We start from the raw sequence: 20849 nt of genomic DNA on the forward strand, positions 1-20849 counted from the left end.
CACAAAAGTACTCGGTGAGAAGTTTTCTGGTGTTGACCAGACCTTGAATTAAAGGCATCTAAGTTAACACAATTTCAGGGCAGCAAAAATGGATTGTTCAAGTAAATTTGCTGGTCATTCTTTTAAGAGGGCCTGCAAGGGGGGGTCCCGACGACGCTCTACGCTGAATTCGGAAACCTCTCGATTACACTGTAGATAAAGTGGCTACAATGCATTATGTAGAATTAAAACACCGAATAAGCTCTACACAAAAATATTAGAGCGGTCCGTCTACGCTCTACGTAGAATTAAAACGGCCAATTACGCTCTACGGAGAAGGAGTTGCGGGCCCCCTTTTAGAGTACGTTGTATCAGCCCTATCCCACAGCATATGTGAGGAGAAAATGCAATGTCACTGACGGAAAACAGTAACTGTTCCTTGTTTGATATGATACTACCCTGTAGTACGTTGGTCCTAGCTGTTTATTGGTGGTACCAATCATTAAATGTTTTGGGTCTATTTCACATGCTTCAAGTATAAATTGATAACCTAAATGTGATAAGAAATGTCAGTAAATGTCAATATCAGACAGAAAACTCACCCAGAATATTTTTGTTTTGCCATGCAGAAATTGCATTGGATGTCTTTAACTTGACACAAACTTTCCTGCCACATGTTCAGGGTTGGACAAGTCCAATTGCCCACTTGCTCATGGCAAGTAAAAGGACTGTTCGGGCAAGTGCATATTGCCCTGGACTTGCCCGATTGGGCAAGTACTGTAATTTTTTTATGTGGCATTAGGCCACACCAATTTAATTTCTTGGTTAACGGATTCGCCGCTTCATTTTTTTTCTGATTTGCAAATAAAAATAAAAATTCAGAATCAACTGCAAAATGCTCATATTTTGCCCTGGGCAGTTGAAAACAGTCCTTTTCTTACTACTTGTTACAGGCATTCCATCTTTCAATGCAGTGGTATCATTAAAAGTTCAAAATTCATTGTTTAAATTTTGAACCAGCCTGGTGAGTTGACTTTATGGCTCCTATCGTACCATTTTGGGCCATAATAGGATGCCTAGGCCTGTTTTTATTTTTTATTTTTTTCGCCCGCCCGCTCCATTATTTTTGTAGAAAAATCCGTTTACCAATAAATTAAATTGGTGTGGCCTTATGCCCCAGTATTTTCCTCTCAAACCACCAATTTGCTTTCATACTGAAGTTAGAATAATTTCCTTGCTACTGCAAGTCAAAATGCAAGGAAATATGACATTTATATTTTGGGAAAGTGAAAACTTGGTTCGAACAAGTAGAAATGACCATGTACTTGAAAGCAGATTTTTGAAAACTTGTCCAACCCTGCATGATGTTCCTGGCCTCAGTCTGCCGGCACTGCTACTCTCTCTCTCCTGCTGCTTGTCTCCTCCTCCAGAGGGTGGGAGGGGGGGCTGGGTAAGGCGTCCAGGTCTGGTTCAGGAGGAGGTGCAGTTGGCTGCAGTTCAGCAGGGGGCGCTGTTGGCAGGGTTGTTTCCCTGTCCTCTGCTGGAGGTGGGACGTCGTTTGTGTGTGCAGCGGGCACGGGTGCCTTCCCGGGGTGCTGGGAGTTGGCTGTGTCGGCCCCCTGCTGTTTATTCCACACCAGATTTTCACCCAAGTGTAGAGAAGGACCCAGCCGTGCTGCCATGTCCAGCAGCTGAAACAGAAGATCATGATATTGAATGCACAGTTCCCCACCTTCCAATTAGCCTCTGTTTTTGTGTGAATCATGCCCGTAGCCATGATTTTGAATGGGGGGTAAGGCGCGAGGTTCCTAGGGGGTCCGGGTGCATGCTCCCCCTGAGATTTTGAAAAATGAACCTTTTGAAATGGCATTTCCTGCATTTTTGAGAGGATTTCAACTAAAAAATCAGAGAAAACTTTTTATTCAATGATAGAGGGAGCAGTTTTTCTACGATTCTAGCCCCTCTAGTGATACGAATCAGTGACTGTCGATCTTTTAAAGAAAAATCTTGGACCTTTAGATAAAATGTGGACCAAAAAGTGGACTTTTGAACCTTGTAGGGGGGTTCTGGCTACGGGGCATGTGAATGTACAGAATATGCAGAAAATCCCAAGACACCGTTAGGAAAGAAAAAAAGGAATTTCTTTCCAGGTTTAGCTCACTCAGCTATTCTTCCACTGGTCGTGATAGAAAAGACAGACGCTATGTACAGTATTTACAAGCTCACAGTACCCAGAAAATCCCCCCATAGCTCTTTTACAAGCACACTGAACAGTGGACCACAGCTTAATGTCCTGTCCTGAGGACTGCGACCCTTTCTAGTAGCATGCATGCTGGGGGAGCGAGGATTCGAACTCCCAACCTCGTGGTTCAGAGGCAGGGTCGCTAACCCACTACACACACTATCACTACTCAAACTGTTTAAGTTCCTCTTCCAGATATTTGAACTTCTAAAACCAGGTAAAATAGTTAAAAGTGGAGCTGACCTCTTGGTCCACAGTTGCGGAGTGTTTTCTGGCCTCCTGAAGTTTCTGTTCAAACACAGAGAACTGGCGAACAGCTGCCTTCCGCTCTCCATGGTTCATCAGGAAGATGCAGTAGTTCAGGTTAACAGCCGCATTTTTCCTTGGAGAAAAAAAAATCATGATTATATATGACTAGCACTAATTTGCTATCACAAACTCATTTTTGTTTTTCCAAATTACAACATTCTCCCTAAAGCCTGTGGACCTGATGTGTACGTATGGTTGGCTGGTGTTTGGCAGTAGGTCCAGCAGTGTTTGACAATATCAAATTTGACTCAAGTCAACTCAAGTTTGATTCGATCCGTATAAAAAGGTAGGTGTGGTATATATCTAGTCAGGCAGCTGCTTGACGTTCAGCCAGCCTTGCATGGTTGGTTGGTGTTTGGGAGAAGGTTCTGAATGTGTGACAGGACTAGTGTCTTACAGTAAGGCCACAGCAAGTAAATTTTATGGATGACATCCTCCACAGACTCCAAATCTAATGCAAGCGGGCGAAAAAATAACAAGACGGGCCGAAAAAAACAAGGTTCCTACATTGTAAAATTTTGTCTCAATCATGGTACAAATGGTTTTGATTCAGTGGGAACATCGCATATACACAGCGAGTATCACATATCACTGCATCAAAGTAAGAAACAAGACATTAAATCAGAGCCTTTTCTTGTCTCCTCTCTTCATAGTTATCTGCCATCCACGTTCCTGCATGGCAACAGACATCTTTGCCCATTTTCCGCATGTTGACCACTGTCAGAAGGCAACAAAATTTCTTGTTTTTTCCCCCAAAATCAGGGAAAAATAAATGCGCGCGTGGATGTCATCCATAAAAATTACTTGCTGTGGCCTAACTGCATGTGCTTGAGAATTGATCCCTGATCCAACCTAGACAATTGATCTGCTGAAACACTGTAAAAATGTGCCCAAACCAGGCAAAAAAAGCCAAGGGACAAGTGTGCAAAGATATCCTCCCCATACTACAGCTAGTGTATATTGTTGTCAGCAGGAAGCAGTTTTCATTATGAAACAATAAAGTCCATTAATCCAGGTAATAATACATGTAGATATATAATTTTATACACAACAGTAACTGGATAGGCTACTGTCAAACGTTTCAAGTAGCATCCACTACTTTTCATCAGTGACTGTTACATTACAGTAGTGTCAACTAACTACAGACAGTCGATCACTGATGAAAAGTAGTGGATGCTACATGAAATATCTGGCAGTTTTATTTTCTATCCAGTTGCTTGAGTAACTGTTCTTGTGTACTTAACCATTTTCAATCAGGAATAAAGGCATGTCAGTCTGCTTGCCCATCGCTGCAGTGACTTACTGATTTATTTATTGAAAAATGCAACAAGACATTACACTGACTCTCAAGGCAGCAAAGCTGATATTAGAGAGTCAACATATAAGGACAAAACACAAAGGGCACATAATTTCAAATACAGTGTGAAATACGAAAACAATCATAAAGACTTAACCTATATCATTCCAATTAAGTACATATGTGTATATAAAAATGAAGTAGAAAAATTCAGATTTCTTATGAAAGTCTTGACAAATCATGTACTATTAGTTCTATATGCTCGCACATATTTAACTGCGTCAAGAAGCGAGAAGAAGTTGAACATGTAAATAGTAGATCACATTAGTATGTATAGTTTAAGTGCAATTGCTGTATCTTTCTCCTTGTCTATTCATGACCTGTACTTAGCTTGTTAAGAGCACAAATGTACAATAAAGGTCTTTAATTCATATAAAAATAACGCATTTGGAGGTCAGAGGTCCAGAAAAGAATAGACTACCTCATGAGAGAAAATTGATACTAGATAACAAGGCTAGAAGGAACAGGACTTACTGATCTAAGAGGACTGCCTGCTCGTAGGCTCTTCTGGCGTTCTGTTCATCCTCCAGATGAGTCAGCGCAACTACATGGACATGAGGAAACACAAAGTCTTTCTTGTGGAAGAAGCTACAAATACTTATTAAGAAAAGCCAGCAAATCTTTCCCTACCATATAATTTGTTGTCTAATGGCACAGTAGCCTGTGTTACATGTACCTTTTTACCATTACTAAGAAGTAAGGAGAAATTGAAATCACATACAGTAGTTGTCATTACGTGACAACGTATACATGTATAGTATTACATAATATGTAATGTTATCCGTATTCTATTCTCCTGTTAATTGTGACCTGTACTTAATTAACCAGGGCTGGAAATACTGGGTGCATGTGCACCTTAGTGCACCCAAATTTTGAGCTGTGCACCCAATTTTTTTCTGTGGGTGCACTGGCGCATCCAAATATTTTTGTAGGTATTTTTGGTCATATCAAATGTATAATAGTATGCAGGATAATCTTGGCATCAGTGTCAGAAAAATAACAAAATCTTTGTTGGAATAATTTTTAGGATTTTGAAGTTAGCTTCCATTTCAGATTCAAGCTCAGAAGAGGAGCAGTAAGATCTGTAATTAGGTTTTGTTTTATATGGTGCACGCAAAACATTTTTTGTGCACCTAATTTTTTAAGTTGGGTGCACCAGTGCACCTATATATTCCAAAAAATGAATTTCGAGCCCTGATTAACCCAGTGGGTATATGTGTACAATAAAGGTCTTCATTCATCCACTCTAGCCGTATGTAAATTGAGCTGTGAGCTGTAATTAGTGCTGTGTACCGGTTCACTGGACTTGGATCCGGAGTTGTAAGAATGTTTAGGTTCAAATAAAAAAAAAAGTCAAGAACCGAGTCCGCACTTATTACCATAAAAGACAATTTCACATACCCCTTTTCTTTCCAAAGCACCTAAAACCTTCTGTAGATTGCAAAATCTTTGCTTCCTTGCTGCAAAATGAAGAAAACATTGCCATCGGGCATCGTCAAGTACCGGCCTCCATGTTATGTGGCCAAAGTTTCACCCAGACAACATTGCAAGGTTGCCAACATGCTATTTTGTATATGCCATGGGTTTAGGTCCGGACTTGCGAGTCCGGAACTGAACCTAAACCTCTGGACTTGAATCCGGACCTAATAATAATAATACTGGTTTATTGTTCGTCTTGCACATGTTACATCTCGCAGGGCATAGGCTCTGAATTGGTTGTAACTACAATGTGCTAATTAGTTAAAAAAATTAATTACCCTTGACCAAAATAACAAATATACAAAGTGGTCACCGTGGGACGGTACTCACGACGACACGAATTACTGATATACACATTAAAATTTCGAAATTACACATACAATGGTTAAAATGCGACACGATTCTTTAAAATATTTTAGAGCGTAATAATGCATATATTATATAAAAGCTACGTGTACGTACAACGTTAAAATTGCTACTAACAATTATTAAAAAGGGAACTATTAGTTACATGTGTTTAGCAGTCGTACCAAGTAAGGAATGCAGCTATTGCGGAATCTTTCAGTCTTTGTGAGAATTGTATCCAGATTAGTAGAAGTTCTGGTGTGACGTGAGCTGACTTCCCCACGGTATGGACGTAGCCAGTTCCGGTACAGGGGGAGTTCAGCAGTCCTCTCCCGAACTTCGTGCACAGTTCTTCCCGCCTGGATTCTAGCGTAGGTAGACTCAGTTCGGAGCAGGCCTCCAGGTAGCAGGTGTACTGATTGCCGAGGATTATACGACACGCTCGGCGCTGGATACCTTCGAGCTGTTTTGACTGGGTTTTTGTGAGACAAGAACTCCAAACCGGTGCGGCATACTCCACTATCGGTCGGACGTAGCATATATACACAGTGATGAGGTCAGCATGAGGTAGGTGGAACTTCTTAAGCTGTTTTAACAGAAAGAGTCGCTTGGAGCTCTGTTTAACGACATAGTTAATATGAGTGTCCCATTTCAGGTCTTGTTGTAGCCACACGCCCAACAGTTTCGCAACGTGGACTTCCTGGAGAGTGTGACCGTCGATGTGCAGTGATGTAAACTGTGGGGGGTTACAGGCGAAGCATACATGCATTACTTTGCATTTTGCTGGGTGGAGTTTCATGAAACTCTCTGAAGACCACCGCTCAAGTGTGTCTAGGTCCTCTTGTAGGTGGGAGGTTTGGTGTAACAGTCTGCACTCTATGATGGTGAGATCGTCCACGAACTTCCAATCTCTCGCGCGTACGTCCTTTGTAGCACAGTTGATTATGGCGACGAATATGATCGGAGCTAGGACGGTGCCTTGGGGTAGGCCGCACGTTAGGATTGTGAACCTAAATGTGGGTTTAGGTTAGTGCTGCATCCGAATCCGGACCTAATAATAATAATACTGGTTTATTGTTCGTCTTGCACATGTTACATCTCGCAGGGCATAGGCTCTGAATTGGTTGTAACTACAATGTGCTAATTAGTTAAAAAAATTAATTACCCTTGACCAAAATAACAAATATACAAAGTGGTCACCGTGGGACGGTACTCACGACGACACGAATTACTGATATACACATTAAAATTTCGAAATTACACATACAATGGTTAAAATGCGACACGATTCTTTAAAATATTTTAGAGCGTAATAATGCATATATTATATAAAAGCTACGTGTACGTACAACGTTAAAATTGCTACTAACAATTATTAAAAAGGGAACTATTAGTTACATGTGTTTAGCAGTCGTACCAAGTAAGGAATGCAGCTATTGCGGAATCTTTCAGTCTTTGTGAGAATTGTATCCAGATTAGTAGAAGTTCTGGTGTGACGTGAGCTGACTTCCCCACGGTATGGACGTAGCCAGTTCCGGTACAGGGGGAGTTCAGCAGTCCTCTCCCGAACTTCGTGCACAGTTCTTCCCGCCTGGATTCTAGCGTAGGTAGACTCAGTTCGGAGCAGGCCTCCAGGTAGCAGGTGTACTGATTGCCGAGGATTATACGACACGCTCGGCGCTGGATACCTTCGAGCTGTTTTGACTGGGTTTTTGTGAGACAAGAACTCCAAACCGGTGCGGCATACTCCACTATCGGTCGGACGTAGCATATATACACAGTGATGAGGTCAGCATGAGGTAGGTGGAACTTCTTAAGCTGTTTTGTGTGCATGAGTGCATGCGGATTAGGTCCTTCGTTTTGCAGCATAGATTTTGCAATCTACGGGAGGTTTTAGGTGGTTTGGAAAGAAAAGGGGTATGTGAAATGGTCTTTTATGGTAATAAGTCCGGACTCGGTTCTTGACTTTTAGATTTTTTTTTTACTTGAACCTAAACATTCTTACAAGTCCGGATCCAAGTCCAGTGAACCGGTATGCAGCACTAGTTTAGGTACACAGCACTACATTGTAGCTGTAATGTTGCTGACCTGCTAGGAGCATGTAGAGTTCTCCCATTTTGGGCCTGATGTTGATGGCAGCGCTGAGATAGTGGAAGGCAGAGGCGTACTGCTGCATGGTGAGATGGACCAGCCCCAGGTTATACTGAACCTTCCAGTCAAACGGTGCCAGGTACACCGCTCGCTTCAGGCAGCTGATCGCCTAAACACAACAAACAGCATTAGGTTTAACGTTTAACCTAAGAAGATATTTGGGTGCACCTACAGAAAAAAATTGGGTGCACAGCTCCAAATTTGGGTGCACTAAGGTGCACATGCACCCAGTATTTCCAGCCCTATAAAAGTAGGGTTCATACTAAAACTGTTCAGAAACCATTGCCATTATTTTTTTTTATACCTTTTACATTGTAGGTGGTAAATGCCAGCAGATAGACAATTTTACCTGTACTAAGGTGGATGCACCCAGTATTTCAAGCCCTGGTATGGCAACAACTATACTACAAAATAAAGACAAACAGAATAATGCTTAACATCCTAATTACTGTAAAACATAAGCTTAAGCAATAAAAAATATAAGACTTAAGAGACACGAGCATCTGTGAAACTTGTGAGTTTATGTGACATTATGTTTCTCACTCATATATCTTGACATCACACACAGCTTCATTTAAACACTTGCATGTTTGTTAAAGACATCCAGTGTAATTTCTGGGTGGCAAAAAAATTCTAATTCAATTGTCTGTTCATTTTGTAGTGTATAGTCAAGGAGCTTCAACCAAATTACATGTAAATCAATCCTATCACACAGCATACTGATACATGTATCTGTGAGGCAAACAAATGATGTTACTGCAGCTGATGGCAAACGGTTGCTTGTTTTCTTTCTTGATTCTTGTGTGGCATGTACCAAAAAATAAGGAGATGCCTCACAGGCTTGTTTTTCAAACACAAGTATAAAATGATGATGAAAATGTGCAAATAAATGTCACTATCAGATAGATTTCCTCATCCAGAATATTTTTTTTATCGCTGCCCTTAAATTGCATTGGATGCCTTAATGCACATGATGCAGTACAAAAGGAGATCGCTTTCTTGTTCCGGTGCAGTCCTCTGGAACTCACTTCCTCCTCATGTCAGAAATGCAAAAATACTCAGTGTCTTTAAGACCACCCTTTCTTCACTCAGCAGTTAATATCATTTTTTTGTTGTTAATTTTCCATCTTGTTTTTAGACCTTGATATGCAAATTCAGTTCATTCATGACATTATCATTTATATCATTTGTCATATTTATTTAGTTTGTTTTCTGTACTTTATTAGTCTGTTCTGTTTCTTTTATTATAACTACCTTTTGCTTGTACTTAAGTTACCTTTTATTATGTTATGTATGTCACAGGGAGCTTTGAAAAGCGCCAACATGGCGATATGCTAACCTGTATAAATGAATAAATAAATTAAAATAAAAATGGTAATTTTTCTACTCACTGCTACGTATTTCTTCTTTCCAAAGAAGCACATGGCGATATTGTTCCACAGCGGAGCACTCTCCGGCGTGCTGGCTGCTGCCACACGGTACTTTGTGAGAGCCACGTCAAAGTCTCCGTGACTCTGCATCATAGATCCTGCTGCCATGATGGCCTACAGGACAGGCAAACTTCTACTTAATATCATATCACAACTCAAAATGTTACTGTTACAGTAATAACTTTAGGCCACACCAATTTAATTTGTTGTTTATTATTTTTTTCTGATTTGGAAAAAAAATAGAAATTTTTGTTCTAAATCAACTGCAAAATGCTCAATGAAAGACATATTTTGGCCCCAATGGTTGAAGAAAGTCCTTTTTGTCCTAGTTGTTAAAGTTTGTCAATGTAACAGTGCAGTTTTGTTTCATTAAAAGTTCAAAATCTATTGTTTTGATGTGGCCTCAGCCTTTATCTGGAAAGAAGTCATACAAGGAATCATGTCAACTTTGTAATGAGCTACAAAAGGCCGGACATCAAACCGTTCACATCCCAACTTGAGGGTGTGCACATTGAAGGGTGTGTAATTAATTATGGAAGTGGACACTATGGACATGTAAAATATAGCAGTTGTACCTTTACGTGGACAGGATCGTAGGTTAGCGCATTTCCAAGGTGCTCAAATGCTCTTTGGAACTGTCCTGTCTGGAACATAATTATTAAGCATTCGTTAACAGGTTGTTCTTGCTGATTGGCTGTTGGGATTAATCGGGTTAACTCCATGAACAGCTGCACACCATATGGAAAGTAGGTACTGCATTGAAGTGTTTTGGTAGGGATGTCAAACTTTCCTGCTCAAGCATTGGAATGCAGGGCATAAACGCTTTTTTACCTTGAAAATCAACAGTTTGCATTGTGCAAATAAAAATACTAATCAATAATGTAGGGATAGCTATCCAACTGTTGTATTCAAAGTTATATGTCACGTCATACTATATATTGATGTAAAACATTGTTTTCCTTTGTATTCTCCTTCTTTTCCTGCCATGTTGTAAAATATGGTGTCGCAAATATCGGTCTTTCCAGTCTAAATTATACTTTCTCAATGCAGCACATGCACCTTAACTTACAACTCAGCACCACTTACAGTCAAGCTTGCCTATGTGACCACCTCTATAAGTAAGTCATCTGACTATAAGTACAACAATGTACAATGATTGCTTTTTCTCTGTCCTAAGTTTTCGCCAAACAGGTAGTAAGCATTAAGAGACTTGCATAAGCCGACCGCTTGTCCAACGTGGCCACGACTGGCACTATTTGGGACCTCACATGGCCCAATCTCTGCCTAAAATGACTGCCTTATCTAAAGTTTTTTTATGATAACAATGTCAATTCAGAAATAGTGCTGCATACCGGTTCACTGGATTTTGATCCGGACTTGTAAGAATGTTTAGGTTCAAGTCCAAAAAACCTAAAAGAACCGAATCCGGACTTATTACCATAAAAGACCATTTCACATAGTACCCCTTTCTTTCCAAACCACCTAAAACCGTCCGTAGATTGCAAAATCTTTGCTGCAAAATGAAGAAAACATTGCCATCGGGCATCGTCAAGTTTCAGCCTCCATGTTATGTGGCCAAAGTTTTGCCCAAACAACATTGCAAGGTTGCCAACATGCAATTTTGTATATGCCATGGGTTTAGGTCCGGACTTGCAAGTCCAGAACTGAACCTAAACCTCTGGACTTGAGTCCGGACCTGAACCTAAATGTGGGTTTAGGTATGCATCACTAGTCAGCAATCTTGATGGAATCCAGCAGTTTGCCATTGATAATGACATCCTGACAGTCTGACTGCGCAAAGCAAAATGGCTGAAGCTGGGTCACTTTGGGTCAATCAACACGGGGGAACTTTTTGTATAAGAAGACCACTTGTCAATTATTAGTAAGAAGACCCCTTATTGTTGGGTAGTGGTCTTAGACAAGTTTGACTGTATATTGTACCTTAATTTAACACAAATCATATTCAAATGTATACATAAGCAAGAAATGACACCTTCCTACAGAACATGTTATAACTATGCTTACCTGAAGATACAGCAGGCCTAGGTTTGTGAGAAGGTCTGGGTTTTCAGGAGAGAATCTGCATCAAAAACAGCAGTCAGTTACACCGTACCTGTTCACATACAACTGTATTTCTAATCACCCCACTTTTACTAGTAAAAGATATTTATTATAACAAACAGATCTCGAGTCTTCCGTAATGCAAAAATGAGATGTTGCTGACGGAAAACAGTTGCTTATTTTGTATTGTAGACTGGTTCTAGCTACTTATGGGCTGTACTCTAAAAATAAAGAGACACCTCATATATGTTGTTTGGGGACTATTTCAAATGCTTCAAATGACAACGATAATGTGTTAAGAACTTAAATGTCAGTATCAGACAGCTTTCCTCATCCAGCAATTTTTTTTTCTTTTTGTTTTGCTGCCCTGAAATTTCACTGGATGCCTTTAACACTGATGTTTTTGTTTGTTTTATTTATATGCACAATGTATAAACATAACATAATAAAGAATATAAGGCCACACCAATTTAATTTCTTGGTTAACGGATTCACCCGCTTCATTTTTTTCTTATTTGCAAAAAAAATGCCAAATGCTGATATTTTGCCCAGAACAATTGAAAACAGTCCTTTTCTTCCTAGTTGTTAGAGTTATTCCATCTTTCAATGCAATGGTATCATTAAAAGTTCAAAATTCATTGTTTAAATTTTGAACCATCCTGGTGTGTTGACTTCATGGCTCCTATCGTGCCATTTTGGGCCATAATAGGATTGCCTAGGCCTGTTTTTATTTTCATTTTTTCTCCCGCCCGCTCCATTATTTTTCTAGAAAAATCCGTTAACCAAGAAATTAAATTGGTGTGGCCTAATGGACAGAAAAACAGTGTGCAGGAGGGTGGGGGTTAGCCTAGTAGGCTTCTACTGAGCCCAACTCCTTTAGACTTAGAATAATAAACGATACTATAATGATTAAAAGAAAGTAAGGCCACAACAATTTTATTTCTTGGTTAACGGATTTTTCTAGAAAAATAATGGAGCGGGCGGGCGAAAACAAAAATAAAAACAGGCCTAGGCCATATTATGGCCCAAAATGGTACCATAGGAGCCATGAAGTCAACACACCAGGCTGGTTCAAAATTTAAACAATGAATTTTGAACTTTTAATGAAACCACTGCATTGAAAGATCATAGATGGAATAACTGTAACAACTAGGAAGAAAAGGACTGTTTTCAACTTTTCAGGGCAAAATATGAGCATTTTGCAATTGATTTTTTTTTTTTGTCAACTCAGAAAAAAATGAAGTGGGCAAATCCGTTAACCAAGAAATTAAATTGGTGTGGCCTAACGGAATTTTTTAAAAAAAATGAACAGAATTAAAAAGAAATTAAGGAAGATTGAGATTGCTGAGATTAGAACTGACTCCACAGCTCGTTTATAGATGTCCAGAGCCATGTCCACATCATGTTCCAACAGGTAGACTCTGGCCAGCATCTGGAAGGACACCTCGTGCCGGCTGTACTGGATAGCCAGCTTCAGGTTCTCCTTAGCCTTGCTGTACTCCTTCAGGAACAAGTAGCACACTCCAAGGTTGTGGAAGATCTCCTAAATAACAACCACAATTCAGAGATCTCACACATGTACATGTACCTCCATGAAATACAAATGTATGAGCTTCAATAAAAAGTGTCTTTTTTGGATTTGCTTCATTGATTATGGAAGCTTGTACATGTAATTACCTCCGGGGGAGGAGACATCCTTCCGCGGAAGGGTTTTGTGAGAGATTTAGATTTTCATGATCGCAGCTGTTTTTCGCGTTTGGGTGGATGGATTTTTTTTGGACTCGGTATATGTTTTGCTATTGGGCTGTAGATGATGCACGTTCTTTTGTTTTTATTGTATAAGTGTTTTCGGGCGTGAAAATGGTGCCTTTTGGTGGCCCCAGAACACCCCTTTGAGTGTGAAAATGGTCGCGACCATTGACCTTTGGCATGTTTAAGATATTCTCGGTCTGGTCCACGTATATGACCCCTCACACAGAGGGGTGTCCGGTCTTGATAAATTCTTTGTTTAAACCCCTAGTCCTGCGGCACGCAACAATTGTTGTTGTGCACATGCATCTTCTCTAACACATACAATTCAACACCATCAACTATACATGACAAATTACAAAATATACAATAAAAAGCCCGGAGGTATAAATGTTAGCATATAAATCTATCTTAAGTTTTTCAACTCAAAAAGTTACATACATTTCATATGTGAAACTCCTTTAAATTATCAAAATATATCAAGATCCTGGCAAGGTTTCATCTCAAAATTTTATCATTAATCTGATGATGCAGGTAAGATATTACATGTATATCATAATAATCAGACATAATTCTAAATGATACCAAACAAAGATATAGGAACATGGATCATAGAAACATTGACAGGCTAATAAGGCCATGTTGATTTGATTTTTAAAAAAAATATATATATGGATGACATCCGCGGGCGCATGAATTTTCGTCCGTTTCTAAAAAAAAAGTTTTCGACCATATTGTAAATCGTACAAAATGAGCGAATACATGTTGTATGTTGCAAAAAAAAAGCATTGGAAAACGATACTAATGTAACAGAATGCCAAAATCAATTCAAGAAAAGAAGAAAATGTGAAGAAATGAAAATGAAGAGTCTATCATTATACGCTATACCATACTCTGTGTGTTAAGTCATTTGTTCACCCTTTATGACCACGTAGATTTAGTAATGAAGGAAACTTTTTTTGCCAAACTTTTTTCAGTAGTGGCAAGGAATTGGACAAATATACTTTTTTTTTTATTTTGCTCGCGTCAGTTTTGGGGTTCCTAGTGGATGTCATCCATATAATCAAATCAACATGGCCTAAGACATAATGTAGGCAATTGTAACTGTAATCCTAGACTAATAATTGTAGTGAAAGATCTTACCCAGTCTTTCATGTTCATTTTGGATGCTTCATTGTAAACATCAATGGCAGACTTGTGCTTGCCCAGAAGGAACCTACGGGTAGAAAAACAGCCTTGGTAAATAACTTAATGTGTTTGCTACATATGTGGGCAATTTAAAAATAACTGTAAGACTTAGTCTAGCTATAGAAGACAATACATGTATGGGTTTACAAGTCAATAGAATGTACTGCGCCTGTGCGGAATCCGTAACTTATTGTGCATAATAAAATGTCTTGTTTAAGGTGGTACACGTATATAAGGACGACATCCCATCTATAGTTTTCAAATATGGTGTCAACAGGAAAAATTCTACATTGCAACATTGACTAAACATTCAATGAAAACCATGAAAAATCCATGTTTTGCACAGGCGCAGTATGTTCTGCCAACAAGCTGTGTACATACTGAATGCTTCTGTCTTTCTTTTTCCCTTTTATTCTGTCTTGCTTACTAGAGGAGCCACATTCTGACAAATTCATCTTTATTTCAACCCATCTGACAGAAAACACCTGCCTCCTGTATTATCCAGATGGATTTTTTACATAGGATTTTTATATTTCCAGCTATTTCCCAACCAAGCTTATGTCATTGTTACATTAAGGTATTTTGATGTGCATACGATTATGATGATTGTAAATATAGAATACAACACGGGGTATTCCGTATCGATATCCCGATGTGGAATACCCCGTGTTGTATTTTATGTATGTCATACCCACCCAAGAAAACACGCCTTTCAATGCAAGATGAGCCAAAAGTTGGTGCCCCTAAACCTTCAAATGCAACAACATCAGTTCCAACATTCGGATTCTGTATTCGAATTTTCGAAATTGGCGCTCGCGGTTAGGGCTAAACGCGTACAAATTGTTCTATGGAAGCCATGGAGCCCGTTATCGAACGTTATCGCGGCCAAGGTATGATATAAGTTATGTTATCTCAGATAAAGGTACTATATACGTGCAGCGAGTAACCTCATGTTGTGTTCATATTCAGGTAACTGTATATCACATACAGTCAAACTTGCCCAAGTGACCACCTCTATAAGCCGGCCATTTGGTCATAACAACAATTTTTTCTGTCCCAATTTTTTCCCCACAGACAGAAACATTATGTAAGGGACTTGCCTACGCTGACCACTTGTCCAACACAACTGTGACCAGCACTACTCTGGACCACTCATGGCCCAGTTTCTGCCTATGACGACCGCGTGAATTCACTGTGTGGCAGAAAACATTTCTTGATAACTACAGGGCTCGAAATTCATTTTGGGGAATAGGTGCACTGGTGCACCCAAGCTAGAAAAGTAGGTGCACAAAATTTGGGGGGGGGGGGTGCACCATATGAGATACATGTAGAGTAAGTAGAATATATGTCAGCAAAAACATTCAGCAAAGTGTTTCATTTCTAAAGAAAAGTACTACAACAATGATTTTTATTACCTTTTTCTGATACATAGAAACTACTATACATTTAACATCATTACATACGTAAACTTACAAAAACATTTGGGTGCACTGGTGCCCCCACAGAAAAGAGTTAGGTGCACAGCTCCAAATTTGGGTGCACTAACGTGCACATGCACCCAGTATTTCGAGTCCTGTAACTAGCAAGAAATTTTGATGGATTTGGACAGATTGCCAATGATTTGGACAGCAGGCAGTTACTGTATCTGCGTAATGTAAAATGGTACCGACTGGGTCATTTTGGGTCGACGGGGCAGTCTATTGTAAAATGGGTGGAAACTTTGCTGCAGTTTTCTTTTTCGGTCATACACGTTTCTTGTTCCCATTTTTTTTTAATTGAAATTGCAACAATGCAATACACGTGGAACAGAGGCAGCTGTTGCTGGTGTTGTGTCCCGCACATAGAACCGTATACTGGACAGACAATACTCATTTTCACTTGAGTCTAGTGGGGAAAGTCGTGTAAAGTGCCTATCCCAAGGGCACAAGATCGGTGGCATGTCAGGACTCGAACCCGGGAGCTCTAGGTTCCGAGTCGCGCACACTGCCGTTGCGCCACACGACCCCACGATATCTTGTTCCCATGTTTTTTGTCTAATAAAGCGAAGACCACTTTTCCTCGATCCCGAGTGGTCGTCCTAGACAAGTTTGACTGTACCTGAACCAAAAATATAATATTAAGTATTTGATACTGACAAGGATCGTGCCACTTGTTTGAGGTTCTCCACACTCTGTGGGTTGAGCAGCGAGCATGTCTGGAACAGCTCCAGAGACTCCTGTATGTTCCCCTCCTGTCTCATGATCAGAGCTGACCAACAAACAACACAACATCAGCAAAATATGTCGGTGAAGGTTAGACAGCCAGGTAATAAGGCCAGACCAATTTAATTTCTTGGTTAACGGATTTTTCTAGAAAAATAATGGAATGGGTGGGCAAAAAAAATAAAAACAGGCCTAGGCATCCTATTATGGCCCAAAATGGTACGATAGGAGCCATGAAGTCAACACACCTGGCTGGTTCAAAATTTAAACAATGAATGTTGAACTTTTAATGATACCATTGCATTGAAAGATGGAATAACTGTAACAACTAGGAAGAAAAGGACTGTTTTCAACTGTTCAGGGCAAAATATGAGCATTTTGCAGTTGATTCTGAATATTTTTTTTTTTTTTTGCAAATCATAAAAAAATGAAGCGGGCGAATCCGTTAACCAAGAAATTAAATTGGTGTGGCCTAAGATACACACAAAAAAAGAGTCACTCAAGCAAACTGGATATGACTTTAGAAACGGTCAGACATTACCTATTATCAGTGACACTGGGGAGTTGTCAGAAAAGCAGGTTTATAAGTATAATTGACGACACTTAAGTTTTGTTTCATTTTAGACCTTCAAAAAAGTTGTCTTCAATTCTTTGCATATCAATCAATAGTTCGCACTTATAAACCTGCTTTTCTGACGAGTCTCCAGCGTCACTGACGAAAAGTAGTGGATGCTACCTGAAACGTCTGACTGTTTCCAAAATTATATTCGGTTGCTTGAGGAACTGCTTTTTGGCATAACATTATCAAAACTTGGACAGAAACTAACTTTTCAAACTGTTACTAATTCCCTTTTCTGGCAGCAGGTTACTGGTTTGATCAAAGGTGTCTATCTATTTACCTAGTACAAATGTATTTGTTTTGGCTAAAGATACAGCCTAGGTTTTGGACTTGATATAGAACCAGATTTTCTTGCATGTCAGAAAAATGAAGCAGGAAGTCTCAGAACCAATGACTAAATTATTGTGGCCTTAGAGTGGCATACATTGTATACAATGTATATTTAAAAGTTTAGGCTAGAATGTCCCTACATTGTAAGGATATAATTGAAAAAAATGTCAGAAAAAAATGAAGCGGGAAATCTCAGAACCAATGATTAGATTATTGTGGCCTTAGAGTGGCATACATTGTATACAATGTATATTTAAAAGTTTAGGCTAGAAAGTTCCTACATACGTGTAGGATATAATTTAAAAAGTTTAGGCTAGAAAGTTCCTACATTGTATAGGATATAATTTAAAAAGTTGAGGCTAGAAAGTTCCTACCTTGCACATAGATAGCATATTCACACATCCCTTGGCTCTCTTGTAGCTCTTCCTTTATCAAAGACTGCAGAAGAAATAGGGATGAACATTTCAGATAATCATGATATCAGAACTTCAGGCCTAGGAAAATTCATCCTAATACAGCTGTGAAAAAATTTAGGTTCGGTAGATAGGGATTCACTTTATCTTTTTTAAATGTTAGACAAAGTGATCCAACAAATATACATGTACAGTTGAATAATTATATATCACTAGTGTAATGCATCTGTACACTTGTATTCAGGTTTCTTTTGGACTTGAACCAAAATGTTAGGTTTGGTTCTGATTTGGCCCAGTGTACAAGTCTGTACCACTAAAAAATCGTACATATCTCTTCAATGGCTGACCCCCCCAAAAAGGCTCGGGTCAGGGTTTTTTTCTAGTGTCAATCGGGTAACAGAAAAACATTTTTTTCCCTAGGCCTTATACTTCACAATTCTTTACCATTTTAGATCTGCAGGGGCAGAATAACAATTTACACTACTAGTAAATGCTTAAAATACTTTGACCATTCAAAAACTTGTTGTGTTACTCAATTATAATGATGAGCTACTACATACTCAGAAGTCAGGGGTCAAAATCTCTTTTTTGCATGCTTGCACTGGTGCACATTCAAAACCAAATTTTACCTGCACCACTAAGCATTTAGGGACTGTACGATATTTACCGGGGGGGAGGGCTGGTGCACTGGAGGGGAGGGCCATTGAAAAATTTTTTGGCCTGGGGGAGGGCCATCGAAAAAAATTTGAGCCGGGGGAGGGCCATCGAAAACAAAATCGGCCTGGGGGGAGGCCACCGAAAAACTTTTGTAAAATATGGCGTCACGTAGTACCGAATTACAAGAAATACGCCGTAAATTCCCGAATATAGTACGCACTTTTTACATTTTTCAAAATCCCAGAAGTGTCTCGGGCCGTCGCCAAATTCGCGGTGCGTACTTTATTTGAGTTTTCCGCCGACAAATCCGTGGACGACCCAGGAATATAGCGGAACACCGGCACGGGGAACTTGGAACGACATCGATTGTCTATAGCATCTTTAGATAAGAATATTGATGAGTGGAAATAAAGTTAAACTTCAATAAATGAACATATTTCCTGTGACTATCGTCGATATTGACACCAAGTTGCGGTAAAAGAAGAAGTCAAGTCACCCACGGTAAGAAAATGTAGGTCTCTGGCAATGACGCCCGGCGCTTTGTCATGCCGACAGGATCGTTCCCCAGCTAGCCGGCGCCGATCTCAGTGGAACCCGGGCAAAAATACAACCTCCCGTAAGTACACATACAATTGTAGGGTTTATGAGTGGTAATATTTGAAATGGTCCGCAAGCCGTGAACGTTCTTGATTGTCGTAACGTAACATGTGATAACAGTTGTGCCTCGACTGATGGTCATCATTTCAAATACACTTCCGGCTTGAGTTCAACTCAGGAATCTTCAACACGTCGTTTCAAAGGTTCAGAAATTGTTAACCATGTTTCACTTCGTATCACAAATATTTTTAAATCTTGATAAATGCCACAGGAAATTACTTTATAGCGGGCTACACCAGCCAGTACGACGTGAAAAATCCAGCTAGATGTACTCCTACTCGACTGTTCGGCAAGGTACAATGATAGGGGCGGAGTTTACGTAAAATGTAGTCTTTGATGAAATCTTACCGCCCGGCCAGTGGGCGGGGTGTTTGGCGCGCCGACAGGCAAAGTACACCTACAGCTGAAGAACACAGAGAGGGCCGTGGCATGCGTAGCCTGGATGCCAGACCCAAAGCACACTGGACACAAAATATCTCAGTGTGCTAGGGTCTGGTAGGGTCTCTTAGGAAAGGCTCTCGAGCAAAGGGTGGAGAAGCTGTGATTGATGACCCCTCACACCACAGGTAGCCTGTTACATGGTATCACCATTGGTCAGCAGGAGACAATCTTGGGCTCAACAGTTAATCATTAACCAGTCAATTTTCTAAATGTTTTTGGAGTTTATTTTCCAAAATAACAGCAGAACTTAGTCTAATAGTAGAAGTAGTGTACAGCCCAGGCTTTCCTGTTTGTTAAGGTAACAGTCCTCTAACACATTAGGACAAAATACACCGTATCTACAGTTTTATCTCATCTGCTGGTGAGGATTCAAAGATCCAGCTGGGAGATTTATAAGTTTTACGGAGTACAAATTAATACGTGTTTATTCCTTAGATTTTGTGACAAAAACATCTATCACATAACGAGAGATTACTTGAAACGCAGTCAAACTTGTCACTTTCTCCTGTTCGGAATCGAAAGTCCCATTGATCCCAGTAGTCTTTTGTTGTTGTGTTAATTGGTTTCGGTGTCAAATTTTAAATTCGGTAGCACCTCTACACCCAAATACTCCGCCCAGTTCTCCGCCTGTATGATTGTTGCTCTCCATGGGTCGATCGGGCGGGCGCTATTAAAGAAGTGTTCGGCGCATTTCGTATTAAAAACATTAAAGCTACGTACTTTTACATCAACATTCAACTACCCCCCGTTACCGATAAAATCAATATTGAAATATTGTCTTTTTTTCACGAATCTTTATTGACCATTGCTTGCTTGATCACCAACACTCCAAAGCTGGATCCAAATCTGTACGTTCCGCCGCACTTGCCTTTAATACCTTTCGATGCGGTGGTGACGTCTTGCAAGTCGGCTGCGGCCGGCGGTGAAAAACCATACCATCACGTAGTACACAGCATAAATCTAGTTTTTAACAATTTTAAATTTGTTTGGAACGACGAACTGTCTTTAAGACATACATACTACATGTTCACTGTGGTACCGGCCGTGCGTAGAAGGGGTGCGTACTTAATTCGAGTTTTTCCATTTTACGTTTCAGACGGGAATATTTGTCTCCCACCAGCCCCAAATCGGGGGTGCGTACTTTAATCGGGATGCGTACTTCATTCGGGAATTTACGGAGGGAGAAAGAGACATTGACTGGAAAAATGGGGGGAGGGCCACCGAAAATTTTTTTGGGGTGG

General features: G+C 39.9%; 1 protein-coding gene across 1 annotated transcript in view; it reads right to left on the reverse strand.

Moving 5' to 3' along the window:
- Positions 1-1151: 1151 nt before the first annotated feature.
- Positions 1152-20849, reverse strand: part of LOC109461634 (Bardet-Biedl syndrome 4 protein-like) — a 22324-nt gene continuing 2626 nt past the window's right edge. The window contains exons 4-14 of the mRNA XM_019758014.1: positions 17815-17878; positions 16426-16537; positions 14246-14318; positions 12715-12896; positions 11318-11372; positions 9868-9936; positions 9254-9406; positions 7800-7971; positions 4362-4431; positions 2465-2603; positions 1152-1670 (exon numbers count right to left, since the gene is read on the reverse strand). Of these exons, the coding sequence (XP_019613573.1) occupies positions 1356-1670; positions 2465-2603; positions 4362-4431; positions 7800-7971; positions 9254-9406; positions 9868-9936; positions 11318-11372; positions 12715-12896; positions 14246-14318; positions 16426-16537; positions 17815-17878 (1404 nt within the window). The 3' untranslated portion in view covers positions 1152-1355. The remainder of the gene's footprint in view (positions 1671-2464; positions 2604-4361; positions 4432-7799; positions 7972-9253; positions 9407-9867; positions 9937-11317; positions 11373-12714; positions 12897-14245; positions 14319-16425; positions 16538-17814; positions 17879-20849) is intronic.

Source organism: Branchiostoma belcheri, unplaced genomic scaffold (assembly GCF_001625305.1).
Source record: "Branchiostoma belcheri isolate BF01 breed outbred unplaced genomic scaffold, Haploidv18h27 scaffold94, whole genome shotgun sequence".
Classification (NCBI taxonomy): Eukaryota; Metazoa; Chordata; class Leptocardii; order Amphioxiformes; family Branchiostomatidae; genus Branchiostoma; species Branchiostoma belcheri.